This window comes from Rhinolophus ferrumequinum, chromosome 10, assembly GCF_004115265.2.
Source record: "Rhinolophus ferrumequinum isolate MPI-CBG mRhiFer1 chromosome 10, mRhiFer1_v1.p, whole genome shotgun sequence".
Taxonomy (NCBI): Eukaryota; Metazoa; Chordata; class Mammalia; order Chiroptera; family Rhinolophidae; genus Rhinolophus; species Rhinolophus ferrumequinum.
The window spans coordinates 13,086,084-13,107,409 of record NC_046293.1 but is presented as its reverse complement, the minus strand read 5'-3'; the positions used below and the strand labels follow the sequence as shown (position 1 = coordinate 13,107,409).

The 21,326-nt window shown below is 41.3% G+C and overlaps 1 protein-coding gene across 1 annotated transcript; it reads right to left on the bottom strand.

Moving 5' to 3' along the window:
* Positions 1-1,772: 1,772 nt before the first annotated feature.
* Positions 1,773-20,544, bottom strand: RTCB (RNA 2',3'-cyclic phosphate and 5'-OH ligase). Its single transcript, XM_033116983.1, has 12 exons — positions 20,367-20,544; positions 17,401-17,479; positions 16,252-16,319; positions 15,078-15,177; positions 12,872-13,028; positions 11,821-11,977; positions 10,645-10,804; positions 9,122-9,297; positions 8,419-8,607; positions 7,610-7,720; positions 6,470-6,589; positions 1,773-2,884 (listed from the first exon to the last, which is right to left on the bottom strand). The coding sequence occupies exons 1-12, from the start codon at positions 20,457-20,459 to the stop codon at positions 2,777-2,779; spliced, it is 1,518 nt and encodes a 505-aa protein (XP_032972874.1). The 5' UTR covers positions 20,460-20,544; the 3' UTR covers positions 1,773-2,776.
* Positions 20,545-21,326: the final 782 nt, after the last annotated feature.

Below are 21,326 nucleotides of genomic sequence, written 5' to 3'. Positions count from 1 at the left end.
TCACACTAAACAACAGACATGAGGTGTCCCACCTTTGGTCATGTTAACTGCGATTTACAACCTCTCTGCAAAGCACAACTTAAATCACCACTCACTTCTGTGAAACACGCCTCCCTTGTAACATTATGTTCTTGGCTCTCTGGTGTTTCAGAGTAAGAGCTTTAAAGATGAGAATCTAGCGTAACGACTTGGCGTACTCCAAGTCGCCCGATTGATAATTAACAGTAGCATAATACTCAGCTGATCGAGATGGACACAAATCAGGCTCTCTGGACAACATGAAAATCCCATAGAGTCGAGCATTGGGGCAGGTGCATTAAGAATAAGGACATAAGTAAGCAATAAGAACAGAATGAACTGTGTGAGTTGTGCAATGGGATATCGGGCAGAGCTATAAAGGTTTCTGCAATATACGAGCCTCACTTTCAGAAATAGGAGAAAAGCTTGACAATGAACATGAAGGAAAAAATGAAGTATTGAGCAGAAAAAAACAGGAAAAGCTAGAAAACATGTTATCGTGTGCTCAAGGTTTCAAAGGTTATCTTATAAAGATCAAGGTGGGAGTGTCTTCAGATCTGCAAGATTTTATTCAGTATTTAAATCTTCACTTCCTTGTTGCTCCAGGAAATAGTCACAAAATTAGAAAACCAGTGTTCTATGTTATGTCTCATGAATTGGTTTTCCTAACCATATGCTGCCAACAGGAATAATAGTCTATCACCAGTGTGTGAATGTCAGTCAGCTTTTGAGAAAATTACATACCGACTGACTACGGAGGCCCTAGAAAGGGACGCAGCCGTGCCCAGTGTTAAGCCTCACCTTCGTGCCTGAAAGAACCAGAGTGCCTCATCACGGGCGTTCCTAGCTGTGTGCACGTGCACAGGGGCATTTTTACTCCAGGCAATAAAAACAGCTGTTTACTTCAGCTTCACGTGAGCATTTCTTTTAAAGTGGCTTTTGGCCTCAAATGGGAAAATAACATCTTTAGAACAAGGAAAACGTTTGTACCTTTCTCTTTGAACTTAAAATATTAACCACTACTTTCTATGGTCATTAACTGGGTCAACTGCACTGGAAATGCTACGTATAGGAAAAGCTTATAAAGGCGAAACGCCACTGCATAAACTATTCTTTATTTCTCCTCCTCACCTGCCTCTCTCCACTCCCTGGAGAGTAAGGCATCTAACAAATTCGATCTGCAGCATTTCTTGCACTGACCTCAGTTAGTGTTGGGAGGAGCCCTTGCTTTGAATTAGCTCCAAGCAATGTGTCATTAGACAAGTCCAGCTGGAGGGAGTCCATGCGACACCCCACCGTTGCCTCATCTCCAGAGAATCCAGCAGCTGCCAGAAGCCTGTTTCTCATCTTTCAATGCCCTCCAGTGTTTCCCGGTAACTTGTACCCGTAAGTCACCTGTGCACAAGTTACTGCTCCAATCTGAAGGCATTATTAAGATTCCTGACTTACTTATTGATAACTTTCAAACTCTACCATCAAAAATCTGAGTGCTCGGAGTAAAGACATGCTACGTTACTTCGTATCACATTTTTCAGAGGCAGTCTGCTTTCCCCCAGCCTTCCAAATAGCACCTAGAAGATACTCCAGTGGGGCTTTCTATTTTCAGTTGAGGGATAAGTTTTAGGAAAGAATATTTTTTCGGGTGAGTCTATGAAAGCACCCTGAGAGAAAAATCAGAAAACAGCAATACTGTCCAAAGCGACTCAAGAACAAATACAAATTATCTTAGACTATAAATTATTAAGCACAAAATATAAACAATGTATTGCAACTTTATTAGATTTTTCTATTTTCCTGGCTATTTGGACTCCACCACGGCTTTAGTCACCTCTGACCTGCACATCTTCGAGGTGTCACAGTGTATACCATGAAATCTAATTTGGTGGCACAAGAACAGTCAACCTGTCAACACAGAGCAATCATTAACATCACAACAGATGTGGTCCTTTACTGTTTTTATAATAATTCAATCACCCATGTAAAGATATTGAGTTTTATGTGAGGATTCTTTGCTGCTACTGTGCAAGTTATTATTCAACAAAAGTCTGCCAGACGAGGCTTAATTAATGACAGATACCAGCTGATGATACCATTTGCTGGTAAGTCAAAACTCTGCCTTAAATTTAGAACGAGAAAGGTAGCAAGTCCAACAACACTATTTTCTCTTGTGGGTCTCTATTCTCATACTTCCACACATACTCCCTCCTCCGTGTGTCCCACCAGCCATTCATCTAATACCCGGGTATGGCCCCGTGGGTGCTCTCTGGGTAAGACTGGTATTTAGGGTTTTGCTCAGTGCCGGGGAAGGGGACAGATGGTAGATGAATGGACAAAATGACAAAAGGAGGGCAGAAAGGAAACGTGCCAAAACCTTCTCATTTCATAGAATGTTCTTTATGACATCTCTCAGGATGTAAAGAGAGCTTGGTATGAGAAGTCCATTCTGATGATTAAAGACTCGTATGACTGAGTAAGGCAGTTTCTTGACCTATCCCCACCAGCTAATGAATTTTCCTAAGAATCGGTGAGACAACCAGGGAGGAAGCACACACATCCCTTTCCAAATGAGGGCAATGTGACTCCTCCCAGAAGGGAATTCCACAGCTCCTGAAGCAGCAGCCTCCTGGTCAACCATCTGGGTAGTTACAGCCGCACATTCTGGAACCCGTCAGGTTTCTTAAGTCTGATGTCTGAAGAGCACTGCAGTCCACGTCCACCTCAGGGAGGGGCAGCGGTTTCGGGGGCCACAGTTAGGGTTCTAGCCTTTGATAACAGCAATCGGTCTCAGTTTAATGGCCTTCTTGCTGATTCCAGCATCATGGCAGGTGTTCACCACATCGGTCACGTTCTTATAGGACTCAGGAGCCTGCAGGGAGGTTTAACAGTGTAAAGTCTCCTTAAAAGGGAAGCTTTTAAAGCATTAAACTTCACTGATAATTAAAGAAATGCACATGAAGACAATACTAAGATTTTTCCCCCCTATCAAATAAGCAAAGATTAAAAAGATGATTAAGTTCAGTGTTGGTAAGAGAGTAGTAAGATAAACACTCTCAACGTGTTTTATATTTTTTCTGCATTTCTCCAAATTTTCCCGAAGAACATGTATCACTCGTATAACTAAGAAAAGCAGTAAACATAAATGAATAGAACATATACACCAATACACAACTGACAGGAAATGCACCAAACTATCCTGTTAGCAGTAATTATCCTTGGATGGTGGAGTTATTGGCAATTTTGATTTTCTTTCTTTATATATTTCTGCAGTTGTCGAAATTCTTGGAATGAACATTTAAGGGAAAGTTATTCAATTCGCATATATCTATATCTACATTTAACACTGTATATGTGTACGTGTATACGTATACACGCACACACACACACAAATTTGTCTCTGTGAATTTCAAGCAAGACCTGCCCCCTTCCTTCCTAGCCACACTCACCATCTTGCCACCATGAGAATGAATTTCATCACACACACCCTGTATCCACATTCATGTCAACACAGGAAGCTTAGGCCTGCCAGACTAAACCCATACAGCTCTGCACATACCCTCTCTGGCCCATCTTGCATTCTCTTCCGATCTGAGACTTTTCCACTGTGGCCTCTGAAACTCCTTCCACTAAGTCAAGTGCAAAATCCTCTCCCTCTTCCCATCTTCTCTGAACGTTCCCTTCACCTTCCTGTTCTTGCTGAAACATCGATCTCCTCTGAGGATGTTACTTCTGCCTCCAACTTTCTGAAGTGGTACCTGTTTTCTCTCCTAAACTGGGGTCAAGCCGTTAGGCTCAGAAGTGGGACAGGTGACGTTGCTCTTGATGGCTCTTCCCAGACCATTCTCCCTCCTTCCTCCCTAAACACCCCCATTTTTGAACCTTGCATTCATCATTCAAACCACCTACCATCTCTTCTTCTTGCAATTATCTGCTAGAATCTGCATCACTCCCCATCAGCACGGGAAGATTTCTAGTTCCTGGCTCACTGTCATTCCCTCCTGCTATAGTAATTCTGAATGATTTCAGTATCCAGGGAGAGGGTCCTTTCAGTACCTTGGCTTCTTAGATTTCTGCTCCTTTAACACTTCCCTTAGCCATTTACTCCTGGGGTCATTAGCCCAGAACTTGTCATTACCAATGATTGCAACTCCTTCATCATCTCAGTTTCAAGCACCCCAGGCTGGTTTCCAGCTCACGCCCCCTCATGCTGTCTCCATCATCCTTTAAAACGCCACGAGACCTACTCCCTTTGCAACACCCTCAACAACCTGGCCTCTTTCGCTGTGCCGTATTGGCAACCCTGGTTAAGAGATAACCCTAACCCAGCATCTATTTCATGTCTGCACCTACACATCTGAATGTAGCTGTCAACACCCAACCACTGAATTTAGCTCAGCTGGGCCCTTGTGCTACCCTGGCAATTCTCCAGAATCTCACCAGGCCGATTACCCTGCCTCTCTCTTAGATGACTGTTTCATACCTTCTCCTGCATCCTCACTCTCAGTTGCTACTTCTTACTACACTGACTCTCCATAGACTCGCACCATTTCTTTCCTGGCTATCTGCATTTGTACGTTCTCTCCTTTTACTAAGGATGAATTATCTGAGCTCCTAGCAAAGACCAACCCCATCTACTTGTACACCAGATCCCATCTCCTCTCATCTATGCAAGGACACTGATCCTGTAATTCCCCTCTTTTCTGCATCATCAATTTCTCTTCTAGATTCTTCCCATCAGTATACATATTAGTCAGATCATGTTACTTTTCTGCTCAGATTTCTCCAATGTCTTCCCATCATCTCAGAATAAGAGCAAAAGTCCTCTGTAAAGGAAAAAGCAAGGACCCACACAATCTGGAACCCCCCACCTCTCTGACTTAGTCTCTCTTGCTTGCGCTTGTCACAGTGGCCTCCTCGTTGTTGTTTCGTGAACATCCAAGCATATCTTGCCTGAGGGTTTTCGCACCTGTTCTCTCTGCTTGGAAAGCTTACCCTTAGATACCGACAGCCTGTTCCCTCACTCCCTTCAGCTCTTCACTCAGATATCACCTTACTACGCCCTACGTAAAACTGTACCCACTCCCAATCTCTCCCCAACCCCTCCCCATTTTCACTTTGTGGCACTTATCATCTAACACACCGTACATTTCACTATATGGTAAGTTTCACAGGAAGGGATTTAGGTTAGTTTTGTTCACTGTAGTATCTCTGGCACCTACCCTGTTTCCCTGAAAATAAGACCTAGCCGGACCATCAGCTCTAATGCGTCTTTTGGAGCAAAAATTAACATAAGACCCGGTCTTATTTTACTATAATATAAGACAGGGTCTTATGTTAATTTTTCCTCCAAAAGACGCATTAGAGCTGATGGTCCGGCTAGGTCTTATTTTCAGGAAAATATGGTAGAATAGTACCCAACTATAGCAGATGTTTAATATGTATTAGCTGAATGAGTGAATGAAAAAATACTGTAAAACACACAAGTAAAAGTTATACGAATGTCAACAGTGGTTATTTTTGGTTGGTGGAATCCTAGATGTTTTGTTTTTTTCTTTATATTTTCCAAAACCTCTTAATTAAACATGTGTTTGCTCTTAAAATTAGGGAAAATTAATAGTTATTAAACAACAAGGGTTTGTCATACTCTTTGACGCAGTAATTCTACTTTGGGATTTCACTCTAATAATTAAAACATTTGGAAAAAGGCTTCATGCATGAAGACACTCATTATAACTAAACCTATAGTATCAAAAATTTGGAAGCTACTTAAATGTCCAATCTGGGCAGAAACTTAGGGTATTTAGTTGGCAGAATATTCGGCAACCATTAAAAGTGACACAAACAATTTATAACATACTAAATAAAAAAAGGACTAAAAATGTTTTTACACTATGATTATAACTCATTTTAAAAAAGCATTTAGGAAAAAAAAAAGGCAATAAGTATCCTACAAAAGGAGGTAATGGTTGTGTTAGGGCACTGAGTTCCTGGATGACTAGTTTTCTTTTCTCTGAAACTTTTAAAAAAATTTATGTTGCTTCTCATTTAAATATGTACATATGTGTACACGTACAAATATAAAATTTACACAAACTTTTTGCTCCCTTGTGAATCAAACAAAACCGTTTCCCCAAACATTTTCCCACTGCCTTTTCAATTTTGCTTTCAAATTTAAATGTTCAGTGTACAGCTGTGCAAAAGAAAGGTTAAAATGAGTCAGCTCAAACTATTTCTAAATGCAGACAGAGACTACACATGAAAGGTAAGGATCATTCTTTACCTTGGCTCGTAATTACTCCAAACAAGAGAAGACAATAATCAACTGTACTTGAGGTTATTTAAAAAAACAAAAAACAAACATAATTTCTGTTAGCGATACCAAAAATTGCTGCCTCTGTGCACTGGCATAAATCATGAACAGTTTATGCTGAATATTTATGAAAATCTCACTTACCTCTTCCATAACCAGTTTGGGTGAGGCAACACGGATTGCAATCCCCATATCTGCCAATTTGTCTAAGACATCCTGGAAATCTAAATTACGTCGAGATTTTGCTCGGGACAATGCACGGCCCTAGATTGGGAGAGGAACGAATTTCACTTTATAAATTCTGAGCTACAGTTTATATTCAACCCCAGCAATTATTTAAATGGTTAGGATTATATGCCTTCTCCTTGACTTCTTTTTAAGCTGAACAAGGAGTTAAAAGACAATCTTTTTCTATTGTCACCGTATTATTATGTGCCTTGTGTTAGGAGCCTCATCATATCCTTTTAGAAAACAAATTTCCATCTATACAAAGCACTGAGTATTTAAAGGTTTAATATTTATTTCTAATTACTATTAGTTATCAATTCAATATAAATCTATTGATTTTAAATTGTAAACAGCATGTCTGTCATCAGATAAACTTTGTACTGCTTGTGATGTAAGTTTCTCACCCTTAGCACTACTGACATTTGGACCAGACACTTCTTGTTGTGGGGACTGTCCCAGACTGTGTAGGACGTTAGGTGCATCCTTGGCCTCTGCCCTCTAGATGCCAGTAGCAAAACTCCCTGATCCCACGGTGACAATCAAAAATGTCTCGACATTGCTAGTGTGTGTGTCTGTGTGTGTGTGTGTAATGTCACAATGGTTTTGATCACTGGGTTAATATTCGTATTTGGGAGGCAGCTGGAAATGAGAAGGGATCAAACCATATCTCCCAAATCTTGAGTAGAGCCCTCTAGTAAGGAGCAAATCATGCACATGAGTAGGTCTGGTGAATCGCTGAGATAAGCTGTGATGTAAATTTGCATCAGTTAAAGTTCTATCAGTTATGCTTGTCTGACAATTCCTCAGTCTGGATATAGTGGACCTGCAGAGATGAGAAACAGTCCCTGGCCTGACAATGACCCCACCAAGGTAGAGCTACTAGATGACCTTAGCTGGTTCACAGGACTGTCTATGTTAGGGGAATAAATTCAGGTAGAAGATAAGACAGACCCCAACCTCAACTTTAGTGCTGAATCAAGTACATTTACCTGTCAAAATGCAAAGCCATGGATACATTGAACAGAGCACTCCTAAGTCAGTCCCTGTTTTCCTTACCGCTCCATGACAGGTGGTTCCAAAGGTCTCAGTCATGCCCTGCTCAGTGCCAGTAAGAACGTAACTGCAGGTTCCCATGGTGCCACCGATGAGCACTGGTTGTCCAGTGAGCTGAGGACGGACACAAATCAAACGTGTTAAAATTTAGAAAAGCACGAGTTTTTAGGCCTGGGATTTAAATTTCCTCTTGCACTGGAGGATTATGGGAAAAACCTGAGCCTCTAAATGCTTTCCTCTTACAACTATATTAAGAAATTATTTTGCTTCTTTGATAATTGAGTCAGGAAAGAGGAAGGGAATGAAAATGTGAGGACCAGAAAGCAGCAAAAGAAAGACTGAATGTAGGAACAAATCAAAATTCAAGTGTGTAGGGAATTGTTGGGAAGAACCATCCTGAGTGAGGAACCTGCCCTCTCCAGGCTTGTTTCCTCATCTGTGAAATGGGAGTAGGTTAAGGGCCTTTCTAATTCTATCACAGCCGGACACCAAAAGGATAAGAGGAATGAAACAGATGGAGTTGAATCTTAACCCTGTCACTCAAAGGCCTTAAAAAGATAATCTGAAATCATCCTCATGGAGTAAAATGTTCTCCATGCAGCGCTTTTTAGACAGCACACTGCAAGCACAGAAGATGGGGAGAGTCACTGCTTCAGAAGACTAGAAGTCACTGTTCTCATGGATGACAGATTACTTCCTTTTCACAATTGCTGCTTTCCTGTTTAAATCCATCCATGTTTAAATCCATCCATATTTAGAACTATGTGAATCATGCCCCCACTGCGTAAAACCACAAGTGGCTGAGTACATACTTGGTAATCAACAGCAATGAGGGGGTGGTGAGGAGGGAAAGCTCGGGTGGACCCCTTCCGGTGGACTAACAGCGTCCTCTCCTTTCCGTCCACCACATGCTGTTCCACTTTGGCGATATTGTGAGAAACATCATAGATCACGTGGAGGTCCAGGTCATCAGGGGTTGTGTTGAAGACCTTGGCAAAAGCCTGAGAGAAGAAGTTTACGTTTCAGCCAGCCAGAACCAGCTCTTCACAACTTATCTTATTGATTTCAGGCAGTTTGTTATTGAAGGGAGTGAGGGATTTAACAGTTCAAAGATAGAATTATTTATCTTCACATAAAAGACAAAAACTGTCTTTTAAACCACAGAGAAATTCCATTCCATTAATTCCAACTATGGCTGAAAAGCTGCCTGGCTACTCTTGCTCCCACCCTTCAAAACTGATTCTTCCTCAGCCTTCGGAATCTTAGTGGAGGGCCCGGCCCTCCTACCCTCTCGGCTCCAGGGAAGATTCCAGAAATAATTCTGGCTTTTTTCTTTCCCTCATTTCCCACGTCTGACAGTCTGCTATCTAGTTTAAGCAGACACCAAAGGCTTGGACACTGCCAATATTCTGAGTATTACATAAACTTCTGGAACACAATTCTACCGGCTTTGCTTTGACGACCCTGTTTCAAAGCACTGAACTTCACCATGAGTAAGAGCAGCTTCAGCTGTACCTGACGGGTTAGGAAGGTCATCGAAGAGCGGTTGACCCATGCGTAGTTCCCAGCGGCCGCCATGCCCTTCAGGTAGTCCTGACCCTCTGCGGAGGCGATTCGAGCACAGGCCAGCTGACGGTCATTGACGATAATCTTGTCTCTCTTCATAGCTTTTTCCATAGCAACCAGGGCATCTGGAATGAGACAGCAACAAGTCCAAACAAACGAGCTTTCCCTTTATAATTCAGATTTCTTGCAGACAGGTAGGCTACATTCAAACTTAGTCTACAAAAAAACCAAGTAAAATATAACTTTCCCTTTAAAGTGTTTGAGTTGATCTATTTGCTTGGTCAAGACACCTTTATTGAGAATCTTCTCAGAGCTGTGTGACACAACTATGTGGACTAGAGACATCATCTGCCATCCAGGAACTTGTAAGGGGAAGATGTGTATACACACAGCGACAGCATGGTTTAGTTACGCCTTTCCTGGCATGCGAATGAATAGGAATAGAAGTAGTAAAATAACATTTTATTATCATCATGGTTTTTAAAAATAATTTTCCTGCGAGAGGGTAAAAGAGCTAGACACGAGTTGCTAGATCTGTAGGAAAATCAAATCCAAGACCAAGTGTCAAGAAGTACTTAGCAGAAAGTTCACAAATACTAGTCAATGCTCCATATATTTGCTAGATGAAATATTCTAATGGGTCAGGCTGGCACAACTGATTAAATTCCTACAGGATGAAATGTACATACAAGGATGAATTATCATAATAATTTCCATATTGTCTCTGTAACTTTTCACGCATTCATAATCCTTTCACATCCTACTATTCATCCAAAGTGATCTTCCCACTATTTTCTGCTTTTGTTCCTGCTGTCCTTTGGTCCTGAATGTCCTTTGTGTAGGACTGCCCAAATTGCACACTTACGCAGCCATGAAGCCATCTCTGGAAGCCTGACATCTTTTCCGTGACCACTTCATTTAGTCTCTTCTGTATTTTATCCGTCACCACCTTGTCTGTCCTTTTTCTTTTTAATGAATATCACATCTCTTTCATGAGAAGATGTGACGGCAGAGTCCTGGCCTATTTCAACACTGAATCCACTATGATACCCAATCTTGCAGTACAGTATCTAAGACGTAGTTCCTGAATTAATGTCTACAACATAAACTCTACAATTTCAGGTCTTTCCTGGTCAGACAATAATAGCACTCTGTAAGAGTAAACAAAATAACTGGAGACAATATTTACTGAGTTCTTACTAAGTGCCAGGCACTGCTGTAAGTAAGTACTTTACACACACCGTTTCGTTTAAGCTATGACAAAACCCTATGGAATCATTCTTCCCGTTTTATTCAGATGAGGAAGTTAAGGCCCAGTGAAGTTAATTTGTTCAAAGTCACACTGCTAGTTAGAAGAACCGGCATAAAAACCTACGCAGTATAGTTCCAGAGCTTTCTCTCTTAAATCTCTGTATGGTTCCCCATTAACTGTACATTTTAGCACCAAGCCAAAAATTAGGTCCAGAGCGTACCTGTGGCTACCTGGTGGCCCAAGCCTCTGCTTCCGCTGTGGATCATCACACACACCTGTCCTTTATGGTCAATGCCCATTTTCTTAGCAGCGTAGTCATTGAAAATCTCGTCCACAACCTGGATTTCTGCATAGTGGTTACCTGCTCCCAGGGTCCCCAACTGCAAATATGAGAATGTTTGATAAAACAGCTTCTATGCCGGTTTTCAAAAAATCCATTTAAAAAGCAAGCAAGTAAAAAAACAACCGATGACAACAAAAAATAACCACATACATAGTGTTTTATGTAAGAAAAAATTTTCTAAGCCTTTTAGAAATGCTTCACTCATTTAAAGCAATATTCCACACAACAAAAATAATGGAGAGCAGCTCCTGAAGTTTATTGTATCATTATCTGCTTGAGGTACATGTATTAAACGCTTCATAAACCAAAACTCAGATCATTCAATGGCTCACAGGACATTTTAACATCACTGAGAGAAGCGTTAAATTTTGGGATGAACTCTGGTGAATAATGACTCTTACACAAGGGCCAAGTTCAAATGATTTTTAAAACATCTATGACACCGACCATTATCAATCATTGAAAGAATATATGCCGTAACTGGAGCTAACAGATGATATAAGGGAACCAGAGAATGGCAGTGCTCGAAGAGTGTTTTGAGGTTGCCTAACTTTAACTCTCCCAATTTTCAGACAAGAAAACGAGACGAGGATAGGTAAAAGAGACTTGTCCAAGGTCACAGTGATTTAATGGCAAAGCCATCAAAATTAGCGATAAATTTCAAACACTTGGTATATTCTTGTCTCATGGACACCAGGAACTGACAGTGTCTCTTCACCTTAGGCATCCGCAAACTTTCAGCCGAATCTTAGATTGTCAAAGTATGTAAATATGCAATTTTGGCATACATTTTAAGGCTTATAATCATATTCCATTTTCCTCCCATCTACTTCTAATTCATGATATCTTGTTTTATCTTATGAATATCTGCAAGCTCCTGATAGCTCTTTAAAAGAGTAAGAACGGAGCATAAACAAAAAAACTTGTGTTTGTTTTGCTGTACTGTGAAAAAACCTGCAGATATATTTACTACACAAAAGACAGACTTTTTTCCTCCCCAAAAAACAAAATACAAAGAAAACGAACACACTGCCCCTCCAGCGTGAGTGTTACCTGAGGAAGGCCTCTTTTTTTAGCCCTGGCGGAGACCTTATTGGGGTCAGCTTGCAGCATCCTTCCGTACTCCTCACAATGCTCCTTATCTTCAGCCCAGGCATAGCCTTCTCGCAGGGACCAGTCCACACCCATCTCCAAGGCCTCTTCCAAGTCTCTGAGTGAGCAGGAAGATGCCAGTCATTTCACAGCCAAGGCAGAGCAAAACCTAAGGACGACCACCTCTCAAAGGGCACAGGAACCTCCTTCACTGACTATCGCCTGTGTATCGGGCATTGTGCCAGACACAAAGTTTATGCTCGCAGCAACTCTAGTTTTTGGAGAAAAGCAGTTATATAAATAATTGCAATGTAAATAGTAAATGCCATATCAGAGATGATTCCAGTTCTTGACATTTATACAACCCCTTGTATTTTTCAGTCTTATTTACATTCGATTTGCCTCTCTATCCTGAACTCTATAAGGTGGTGATTAAAGCAGCCAAAGAAAATTTATAACCATAATCAGATATCACTATCTACCATTAACTTTACCGCAGTTCCCGCCTTCATTAATAATTTATGAAAAATTAGTCAGATAATAAGGCTATCTAACTGTCCTCAGGCGATACAGGTTAAATTTTAAGCTCTCATTCCTACCTTCACAGAAGTACTATGTGGCTTTTTATTGCACCTGCATTTTGAAGCTGAGGTACACATACATTAAACCCCTAGAAGGAAAAAGCTTTGATCTTCATTTAACGTCCAGCCCTCTTCCAAAACACTGCCGGGAGAGATTACAACATTCAGTGTTCCTTCCCCGCTACAGCCCATTTCAAATATTATTTACTAGGACAAATCCTATCGAAAATATTTGTAAAGATGTTTAGAATTTATTTATATGTTCTAGGGATGCTTTTCAAAGTGGGCTGGACCTCATGCTTACAAACCAACTCATTATCACTTCCTGAAAAGTGACTAAACAATCCCCATCTCCTCAGTGTCCTCCACTGGAAACGAATAGGAGGGTCTTATTATTTCTCTCCCTGTTTACTGGAAGCTCGTGCTCTTACTTGGCATTCATTGGGATGACACCTTTGGATCCCACCCCAACAGGAATGTGGTCAAACATAGCTTGGGCGAGTTGCTCCTTCACGGGCTGGACATCACTTTCATCTAAATTGGTTCTCAACAGGCGCACACCACAGTTGATGTCAAATCCGACGCCACCTACAAAACAGAGAAAATTAGTCAAATATTAGCAAAACCAGGTAGTTGGGCCTTGCTACTTGTGGTTTCCAACCATTAGTTTAATAGACAGCCATTGTTTTAAAGATAACTGTTTTACTGTAGCCAACAATGTAGTTCTCTGGGCGTCGAGGCTGATGACACCAAAACAATTTAAAGTTAACAGACATACTAACGGTGCTTTGTGGGCCAGGCAGGCAGCAATGAACGACGGGAACATCTAGATAGAGATTAAAGTGTGAGTTATGTGCGTCTCTTTTTTTTCCCGTCACTCTTGTTTGGGGTTTATGATTCTATTTGTCTTTTTCAAGATCACCTTTTGGCTCTGTTGATCCTTTTTTCTATTAGATATTGATTCATAAATTTTGCTCTCAATTATTTTCATCTTTCTACGTTTTTGGGGGTTTTAATTTGTTGTTCCTTCTCTAATTGTTTGAGATGGATGCTTAGATCACTGGTATTTTAACCTTTCTTCTTTTCTAATTTGTGCATATATTTCTATCCAAGTATGGCATTAACAGTAACCCACAATTTTTAGACATAAGTATTTTTATTAATTTTAACTTAGTTTGTATTTTCATTATGATTTTCTTGATCCCTGGGTTACTTCAATGCATATTGCTTAATTTATAAATATATGAGGGGTTTTTTTTTTTTTTTGGTAGTTAATGATTTCTAACCTAATTCCACTGTGGTAGGATAATATCCTCTGTATCAGTTGCTCTTAAGTGTGGTCCAGAGATCCTTCCAAGTCTATAGGACTAAATGTACAATAATGCTAGGATTTTATTAGCCTTTTAAAACTTATTTCCTCAAGTATAGTGACATTTTCCAAATGCCACATGACATGTGATAACATGTTTGCTCTGGTGGGTAGTGAAACGTACTTGTTTGTTGTTTTAAAAATGCCTGTTTTAATGTCTAGTAAGGTAAACATTGATAAGAGCCTTTGAAATCAACCCTCACAAAATTTTAAGGGTGTAAAGGGTCTTGAATCCAAAAATTTTGAGAACTACAGCTCTACAATTTCAACGCTTTGAAATTTGAGATGTGCTTTCTGGCTTAGAACATGGTCAATTCTGGTATAGGTTCTGTGTGCACTTGAAAAATATGTGTATTCTACAGTTCTTGGATGCACCGTAATGTGCGTATGCACAGAACCATGCATGTATGTTAGAGGTCAAGGTGTCAAGTGTGTTAACTGGATTGTTCACACTATCTATATACCCTTAGACTGAAATCTGCCGTCACCTCAAGACAAAAAGGTGCTATATGCTAGGTACATGTATTTGCATTTTTCTTTTTCTCTGGATTACAGCCTCACACGTTCTTACTGCCTTCAGCTTTCGTATGCTTTCAAAAACAGATTTTTTTTAAAAAAAATTTTACTCAGCCTGTCTTACTATCTAAGCAGAGGATTAGTCTGAAACAACCCTGTTCACCATTGCTAGAGGCAGAACTGTCAACGTGTAATTTAAACTTTTTTCCCCCAGACTCTGAAAGCAAAGATATTATTTCTGATATGAAATATTTTCAGTGAAAGCACCCCACAGGTGAAAAGGTGTGTGCCACTGGACGTGAATTATGACAATGACAGTGAAAACAATCACCGAGTACTTCCTATGTGCCTAGCACTGTTCTAAGTGTTTTCCACAGCCTGCCTCATTTAATCCTCACGATCGTGCTACCTGGCCATGTAACATTATTAGCTCCAATTTGCCCAAGAGGTAACTGGGACACAGAGAAGATAATAATTTGCCAGGGAAAGTGCTTCAATTTATTTTGTAGCCAATTCTGAATAATGCCTGGCATATAATAAGAGCCTAAAACAATTCCCAGTAAACATAAACTTTACTTGATATTTTAATAGCTTCTGAGTGTCCACAATTAATTCCCTCAGTAAATGAGAGGAAGAAATGATAGGATGTGATGAGACTGAGAGACGCACACACAAGAAGCCATGCTCTATTTCCGAAAGGCTGTCACACTGCGAGAGGCCAGGCACTTGAAGCAGATGTGCAGTGACCTTACCTGGGGACACCACCGCTTCAGGGTCATTCATATCAAAGGCTGCCATATTCCCAATAGCAAACCCATAACCCGAATGGACATCAGGAAGCCCAATAGATCGCTGAAAGAGAATTAGAAAATGAAATACAGCTTGCCTGGTCACCTGAGGGACCTGATACTGACCCTCAAATAAGCTGTGGGCTAAAGTCTTACCCAAGATCTTAGTTTCATGAAATATTTATTCTCTATTGGTGAAAATTAGGTGTGAAAACTCCTAATCATAAAGTTAATACAGTGGAGGAAAATCCTTCTTAAAAAATCTGACCATTAACTAAGGAAAACTACAACAGCAAGCCTCTTTATAACATGATACGGGGGACCACATACTAACTTTAATGTATTGCTACGTTTTACAGCCATTTAAAGATAGACACTGACAAATCGTGGTCATGTCAGGTTAAAAGGAGAGCAGTGTTTGATTTATATAGGTCCTGAGTGTTTAAGCAATCACAGACAAATGTAGTGGCTTGGATGGTATGAATACTACATGCTTCCTACATCTGGGGCCTAGAAAAGAATCCTGACCCAGGAGGAATGCAGATCAAACATGGTGAGGAGACCAGGAGACACCCAGACACTTGTGAGTTCCTCATATGCATAAGTCATTTCCCAAGTGCCCAGCATAGTAACTGGCATAAGGACCTCAAAAAATGCCTGTAGAATAGATTCATTTTAGCACTTACCTCTAATGGTGGAATTTTAACCTTAGACTACAGTGGGGCCCATCCAGTTTTATCCCTATTATCGCCACTACCTCTTTTTCAATCAAGTCCAGAGGACATATACTGTCCTCTCTCCCTCTCCTCAGTCCCAATCCTTAGACTTGTTTCCATCCTCTTGAATGGGGCCACAGTGAAAACTACAAGGGTGGTACATTAATTCAGGAATAATGATGTACAATGACAAAGAAACAGGAACACATTAAAAACGCCTTCAAAGGTTCTCTAATGCTTATAGATTCTAGCCAAAGGCAACCAGAACCTCTGATGTTATTTAGGCCCAATTATTTTTTAAGTCTCATGGTTCTTTCCAGATGCTCCAAGGTCACTGTCTACATGACATCACTACCATTTAGGCGTGGCCAGTCATCCATTCAACAAACTTTTAGACTAAGAGGAAATACAAACGGACTCACATGAACAATGCCAGGCAGGGCTGCCACATTGCCAATTTGTTTCATGGCAGGCAGGAAGCCACCAACTCCTGAAGACAAAACATCAGTATTAGAAACAAGGACACATTTGATTTTGAGTAAGTGCATTCCTACAGTTCCAGATCGCTGACATGGAGGGGAAGCGATTAGGACTACTGAAACAAAGCATAAACGGATGGTTGAGATGGAAGTGTGAAGGGAGCTTCCTTAAGGAGACAATGCATGCACACAAACGTAGCGAGCACAACCGGACGCACGTGCTGTCAGGGTTCTGTACAAACCACAAGCAAGCTGCTTGTAAATGCTGTACTGGGAGATGGGAAACATAACTAGCGAGCGTTATGTTGTCAATATAAAAAAAATGTATTCTTTCAATAGTTCATATTATTTACCAAAAAAGGTCCGCACTGGTTTTATTCTAAGTGACAAAGAAGGGCAATGTGGAAGAGCTGGGAAAACACTGGACTGAGAGGGCACCGGGGGTTCTAGTCCCAGCTCTGTCACTTGGTTGCTGTGTCGTTTTAGACAAGTCAGCATAACCTGGTGAGGAGGCGGGATGGGATTTAGTTTGCTGATCTAAAAAACAAAAGGGCTAAAACTAGATTTCAATTTCACTGTCACCATTAGAGCTTTATATAGTTATGTCTAAACGTTGTTGCAGTCCTGAAGATAGGTGTAACAACCTTTCTTTTATAGATGGGATAGATAACTGAAGCTCAGTGAGGCTAATCAGTAGAGTGCTAAGAAAACTGACTTTGGAACCAGGCATCCCTGGGTCTGAAATCTAGCTCTGCCACCAAGTTATGCAAATTACAATTACTTAACCTTGACTCACACATCTGTAAGGTGGAGATAATATCTTCCTCTTAGAATTACTCTAAGAACTACATGAGGTTGCTCTTATTATCCAAGGTTAGCCTCAAAACCAACCAGGTCCACCCAGCTCCAGGTGGTTTCTACAAGGCCAGGTAGCTAACAATCAATAATAAGTAAGTTTTTTGGTCTCATTTCAAGTCTTGGTCATTCTTGACAATATTTTAAAATAATAATTATCTGAATTCCCCCCTTTTTTTTCAGGCCACAGGGAAGACACTACTTATATTGCCACATGTAAAATTCTAATGTACTTACCACCACCTCGACAGGCATTCCTTAATTCCTCAAACATTAATTTTTCCAGAGCATCATTCACATAGAAAACTCCTTCAACCTGGTACCAAAGAAAAGGAAAAACGATGTCAGAGCACATGTACATGATGTATAGGCACTGGATAGAACACAAATACTGTACGCGATACTCATTTTGCTTTACTCTTTATAAAACCCTTTCACATTACCTTAAACATGCACATCACCTTAAAAATTTCCTATCAAAGACCACAAGATGTTCCCATCTTTAAATAGCGAACCCTTGAACAATACAAAGGTTAAAAGTGCTGACCCCCAGCCCCCATAGTAAAAAAATCCGAGTATAACTTTTGATTCCATCAAAACTTAACTGTTAATAGCTTAACTGTTGACCGGAAGCCTTACTGATAATATGAACAGTCAATTATCACATATTTTGTATATTACATGTATTATATATTGTTTTCTTATAAGTAAGCTAGAGAAAAAAAATATTAAGAATATCATAAGGAAAATATTTATAGTATTTATTGAAAAAAATCCACTGATAAGTGGACCCATGCAGTTCAAACCTGTGTTGTTCAAGGGTCAACTTTTAAATGTACTTTTAAGTGTTCACAAGTTATTCTCCTACTCTCAAAGCCACATTTAAGAATTTAACAGGTACAATATTTTTGTGTGTATGTTATAAAATGCCAAAAATATCTAAAATATCCACGGGTTTAAAAAAAACAGATGAATCAAAATTTCAAATTCTGAACATAAAATGCAGTCATCTGACTTTAGTGTCCTTTTTCTGTGCTTAAGACAGCAGCACATCACACTTTATTGCGTCCTATGCTGATTTACAATCTATACTTAGGTAAATAGTGAGTAAAAAAAAATTTAACATGTAGCCATGGAGCTGTGTTCTCAGTTCTATAATCTACATAATCTTAAGGGATAAAGAAGTTTGACAACAGGGGCACACAAAAGGCAATGAAAGACACAACTATGCAACAACAAAGGCCCAAACATTTTAATCAGAGATCAAATGTCATGAAAGAACTGCCCAGTAAAGGAGAACCAAAGACTTAACACTTAATTGTCTGGACAAGTACATTTCTTTAATCAGAAAGACGATTTCTGCATTTTACCATTTCATAAATAACAAGACCAGTTGATGGAAAATGTATCCAGTACAATTTCTAAGGGTCACATTTATTTATTCCCCATTGACTGATGATATGTCAGGCACTGTACTGGGCACAAAGGGAGGCACAAAACAATACACAAGATCCTGCCTGAGGAGCTTGTAGTCCAGGATGCAGCCCAGACAAGCAAATAATAAGAGTGCAGTGAGGCAAATGCTATAACAGAAGTACACAGGGCTATGGAAGAATCTGGTGAAGTGGCTCAATGGTCTAGGGAACTGGGGCAGGCTTCACAGGTTGCTCACGTTTTGTTCTGTTTGCTGAATTGGCTCTTTAAAGACAAGCGACATCGCTAGAACGGCAGCACATTTAGGAGCTGAACACAAAGATGACATAAAGACAGGAGAGGAGTGTTTTTAGGGAACAAAGAGGACTTTTTAGTGGGTCTTAGGCAAGGAATGGAGATTATGTGAGAGACAGGATAATTATTAGTGTGAAATTCATGATTCTCACAAGCACGGGAACATGACTTAAGCTTGGCATAGAGGTCACTAACTTTTTAAGCACAATATATCAAGAGATCAACTCCACCTTCTCAAGGGCTAGATGGCAGTAAACTGTACAAATAGTTAGACCAGAACTGCCTAGCAAAATCGAACTTGCTCTGAGAATCAGCAGAAGCATGTGCATGAAAAGTTAAGTCAGAAATGCTGCAGGTGAGTGTGTTACCATCTCTTACGATGATCATGGCACGATTTTTATTTTCTGCTTTTCATTCAGGGAACCAGATTATACGCACAGAAACCGGCCAAGTGGAAAACAGCAAAAAGAAGTCTTACAACCATGGGCTTTCTCTCTCCTCCAGTGTCTAGCTAAGTGCTTTACTCATTGGGGACACTCAGTAAGTTTTGATGTTGAATAAAAGAGTAAAGTGGCTATCAAGTATTTATACCAGGGCACAGGGTCACAGAGCTTCAGCGCACGTGCATGGCCCTTGAAGGGATTTCAAAAGCCACTTGTGCACCCAAAGCGCACGAAGACACTCCTTATTTCTTTCCTTTCATGGAAGATAATGTGCACAAATGGTGATGAAGCCTGAGCGATGCAGGCAGCCCGGGCTTTCCAACTCTCGGGTATTGGCCGCCCAAGTCTCCATCAGGAAGACATCATCCTGTCAAAGGACGCAGTGAGCTGGACATCAAGTCCTGGCTGAACTTCTTATTACGTCCATAAAGGAGACTGTCACCGACTGTTCCTCGAGGTCCTTGTGCGAAGTGAATATTAAAAACAACCTGTGTGTCCTAGGCGTTTTCCGGGCCGTCGCGAGGAACAAAAACCGTTTTATTAAAACCCAACACGGCGCAGTGCATTCTGAAAACCTGGCTCAGCGCACACAGGTCTGCAAAGGTCACTTAGACGAGCAGGATGACTCAGGAATGGAGTTCCGTCCCAGCCACTCTACCCCGGGCTGGCTGTGCCACGTGGCAAAGACCTCTCCTGTCTCCGAAGCTCAGCGACGTAACGCATCCTACGGTGCGTTTATGAGACTTGTGGGAAAACGGTTTACAGACGCCAACTTATTTACTTGGATTCCCCAGACATTCCCCGCTCTGCCTGTCCCTTGAGATGGGGACCGCTCGAGGGGAGACGGGACCGGCACAGGCTAGGCAGTCCCCGAGGCCAGAGGGCGGTGTGGGAGGAACTCTGCCGGGGCGACGGCGGCCCCGGAGCTCGCGAGGGGTCGGGAGGGCTGGCGGGAGGCCGGGCGGGTGGCGGGGAGGCGTCGCGAGCGCCCAGCCCCTAGGCCCCGCCGCCGGGTCCTGGACCCCGCCTCACCTGCATGTTGGGCACGAAGCCCTTCTTGATTCTCCAGGAGTTCTTATCGATCTTTTCCAAGAACTGCAGCTCATCGTTGTAGTTGCGACTCATGGCGGCGACCGCGGTAGCAACTCCCGCACCCGCTCTGACGAGCAGCTGCCCCGCGCGGTCCGGCTCGCTGAGGCGCCACCTTCCGGGACGAAGTGCGCAGGCGCGGGCGGCTGCGCGGCAGGATGGGCGACGGCGAGCGCCGAGGCTCCAAACGTGTCGCACCAACCGCGTGGCTCTCAGTTAAGCTAGACTGCCCTCTAGTGTTTCCCTTTTTGGGTACTGACTAGTTACTCTCTTCTAGGCTAACGTTAAACTAGCTCAATCCAGTTAGTTTTTAGTCTGATCTAGCGGCAGCACTGAAAAAAAACGTGGAATCTGCGTCAGGTCCCGCTGCTCGAATGAAAAAAAGCAGCTTGGAGTTTCATCCCCAGCAGCGAGGGGGAAAAGACGTCTGCAGCTGAGAAAGATGAACAAGTTTAAATAAATACCACCACGTTTGTAATATGTTTCAGAATGAATTTGTGGGTAAACGTTGAATAACTTGTCTGTCAGAAAACAGCCTCCCAAAGGATGACACATGACAATTTATCATATATTCCAACAAATACTTGTGGGGGCACCTATTACGGCCAGATGTGCGCTCCAAAATGAGTAAATCTCAGTCCCTACGAATAGCCAGGCCTTTCCAGCCTAGCCTTCTTTGGCGACTAAGTACTCATGACCATGCTTTTTATACGGTGTCTCTTGTTCTGAGTAATAAGTGAGTTTTTGTGATTTCGGTTTCTAGTCCTATCTCGTGTAAAGAACGACTTTGGAATTAGAAAGACTTGGATTCAATTTCTACCTCTGCTGTTTACCAGCTTTGTGTGGTTAATCTCTCTTAACCTTTGTTTGCTCATCTATAAAATGGGATCATAATTCTTCATA

Coding starts and splice junctions, on each gene's coding strand:
- RTCB (XM_033116983.1), bottom strand. CDS start 20,459: ATGAGTCGCAACTACAACGATGAGCTGCAGTTCTTGGAAAAGATCGAT. Junction 13,029..15,077: donor TGAAGCGGTGGTGTCCCCAG/GTAAGGTCACTG, acceptor TCTGTTTTGTAG/GTGGCGTCGGATTTGACATC. Junction 9,298..10,644: donor GGGCCACCAGGTAGCCACAG/GTACGCTCTGGA, acceptor GTCTCATTCCAG/ATGCCCTGGTTGCTATGGAA.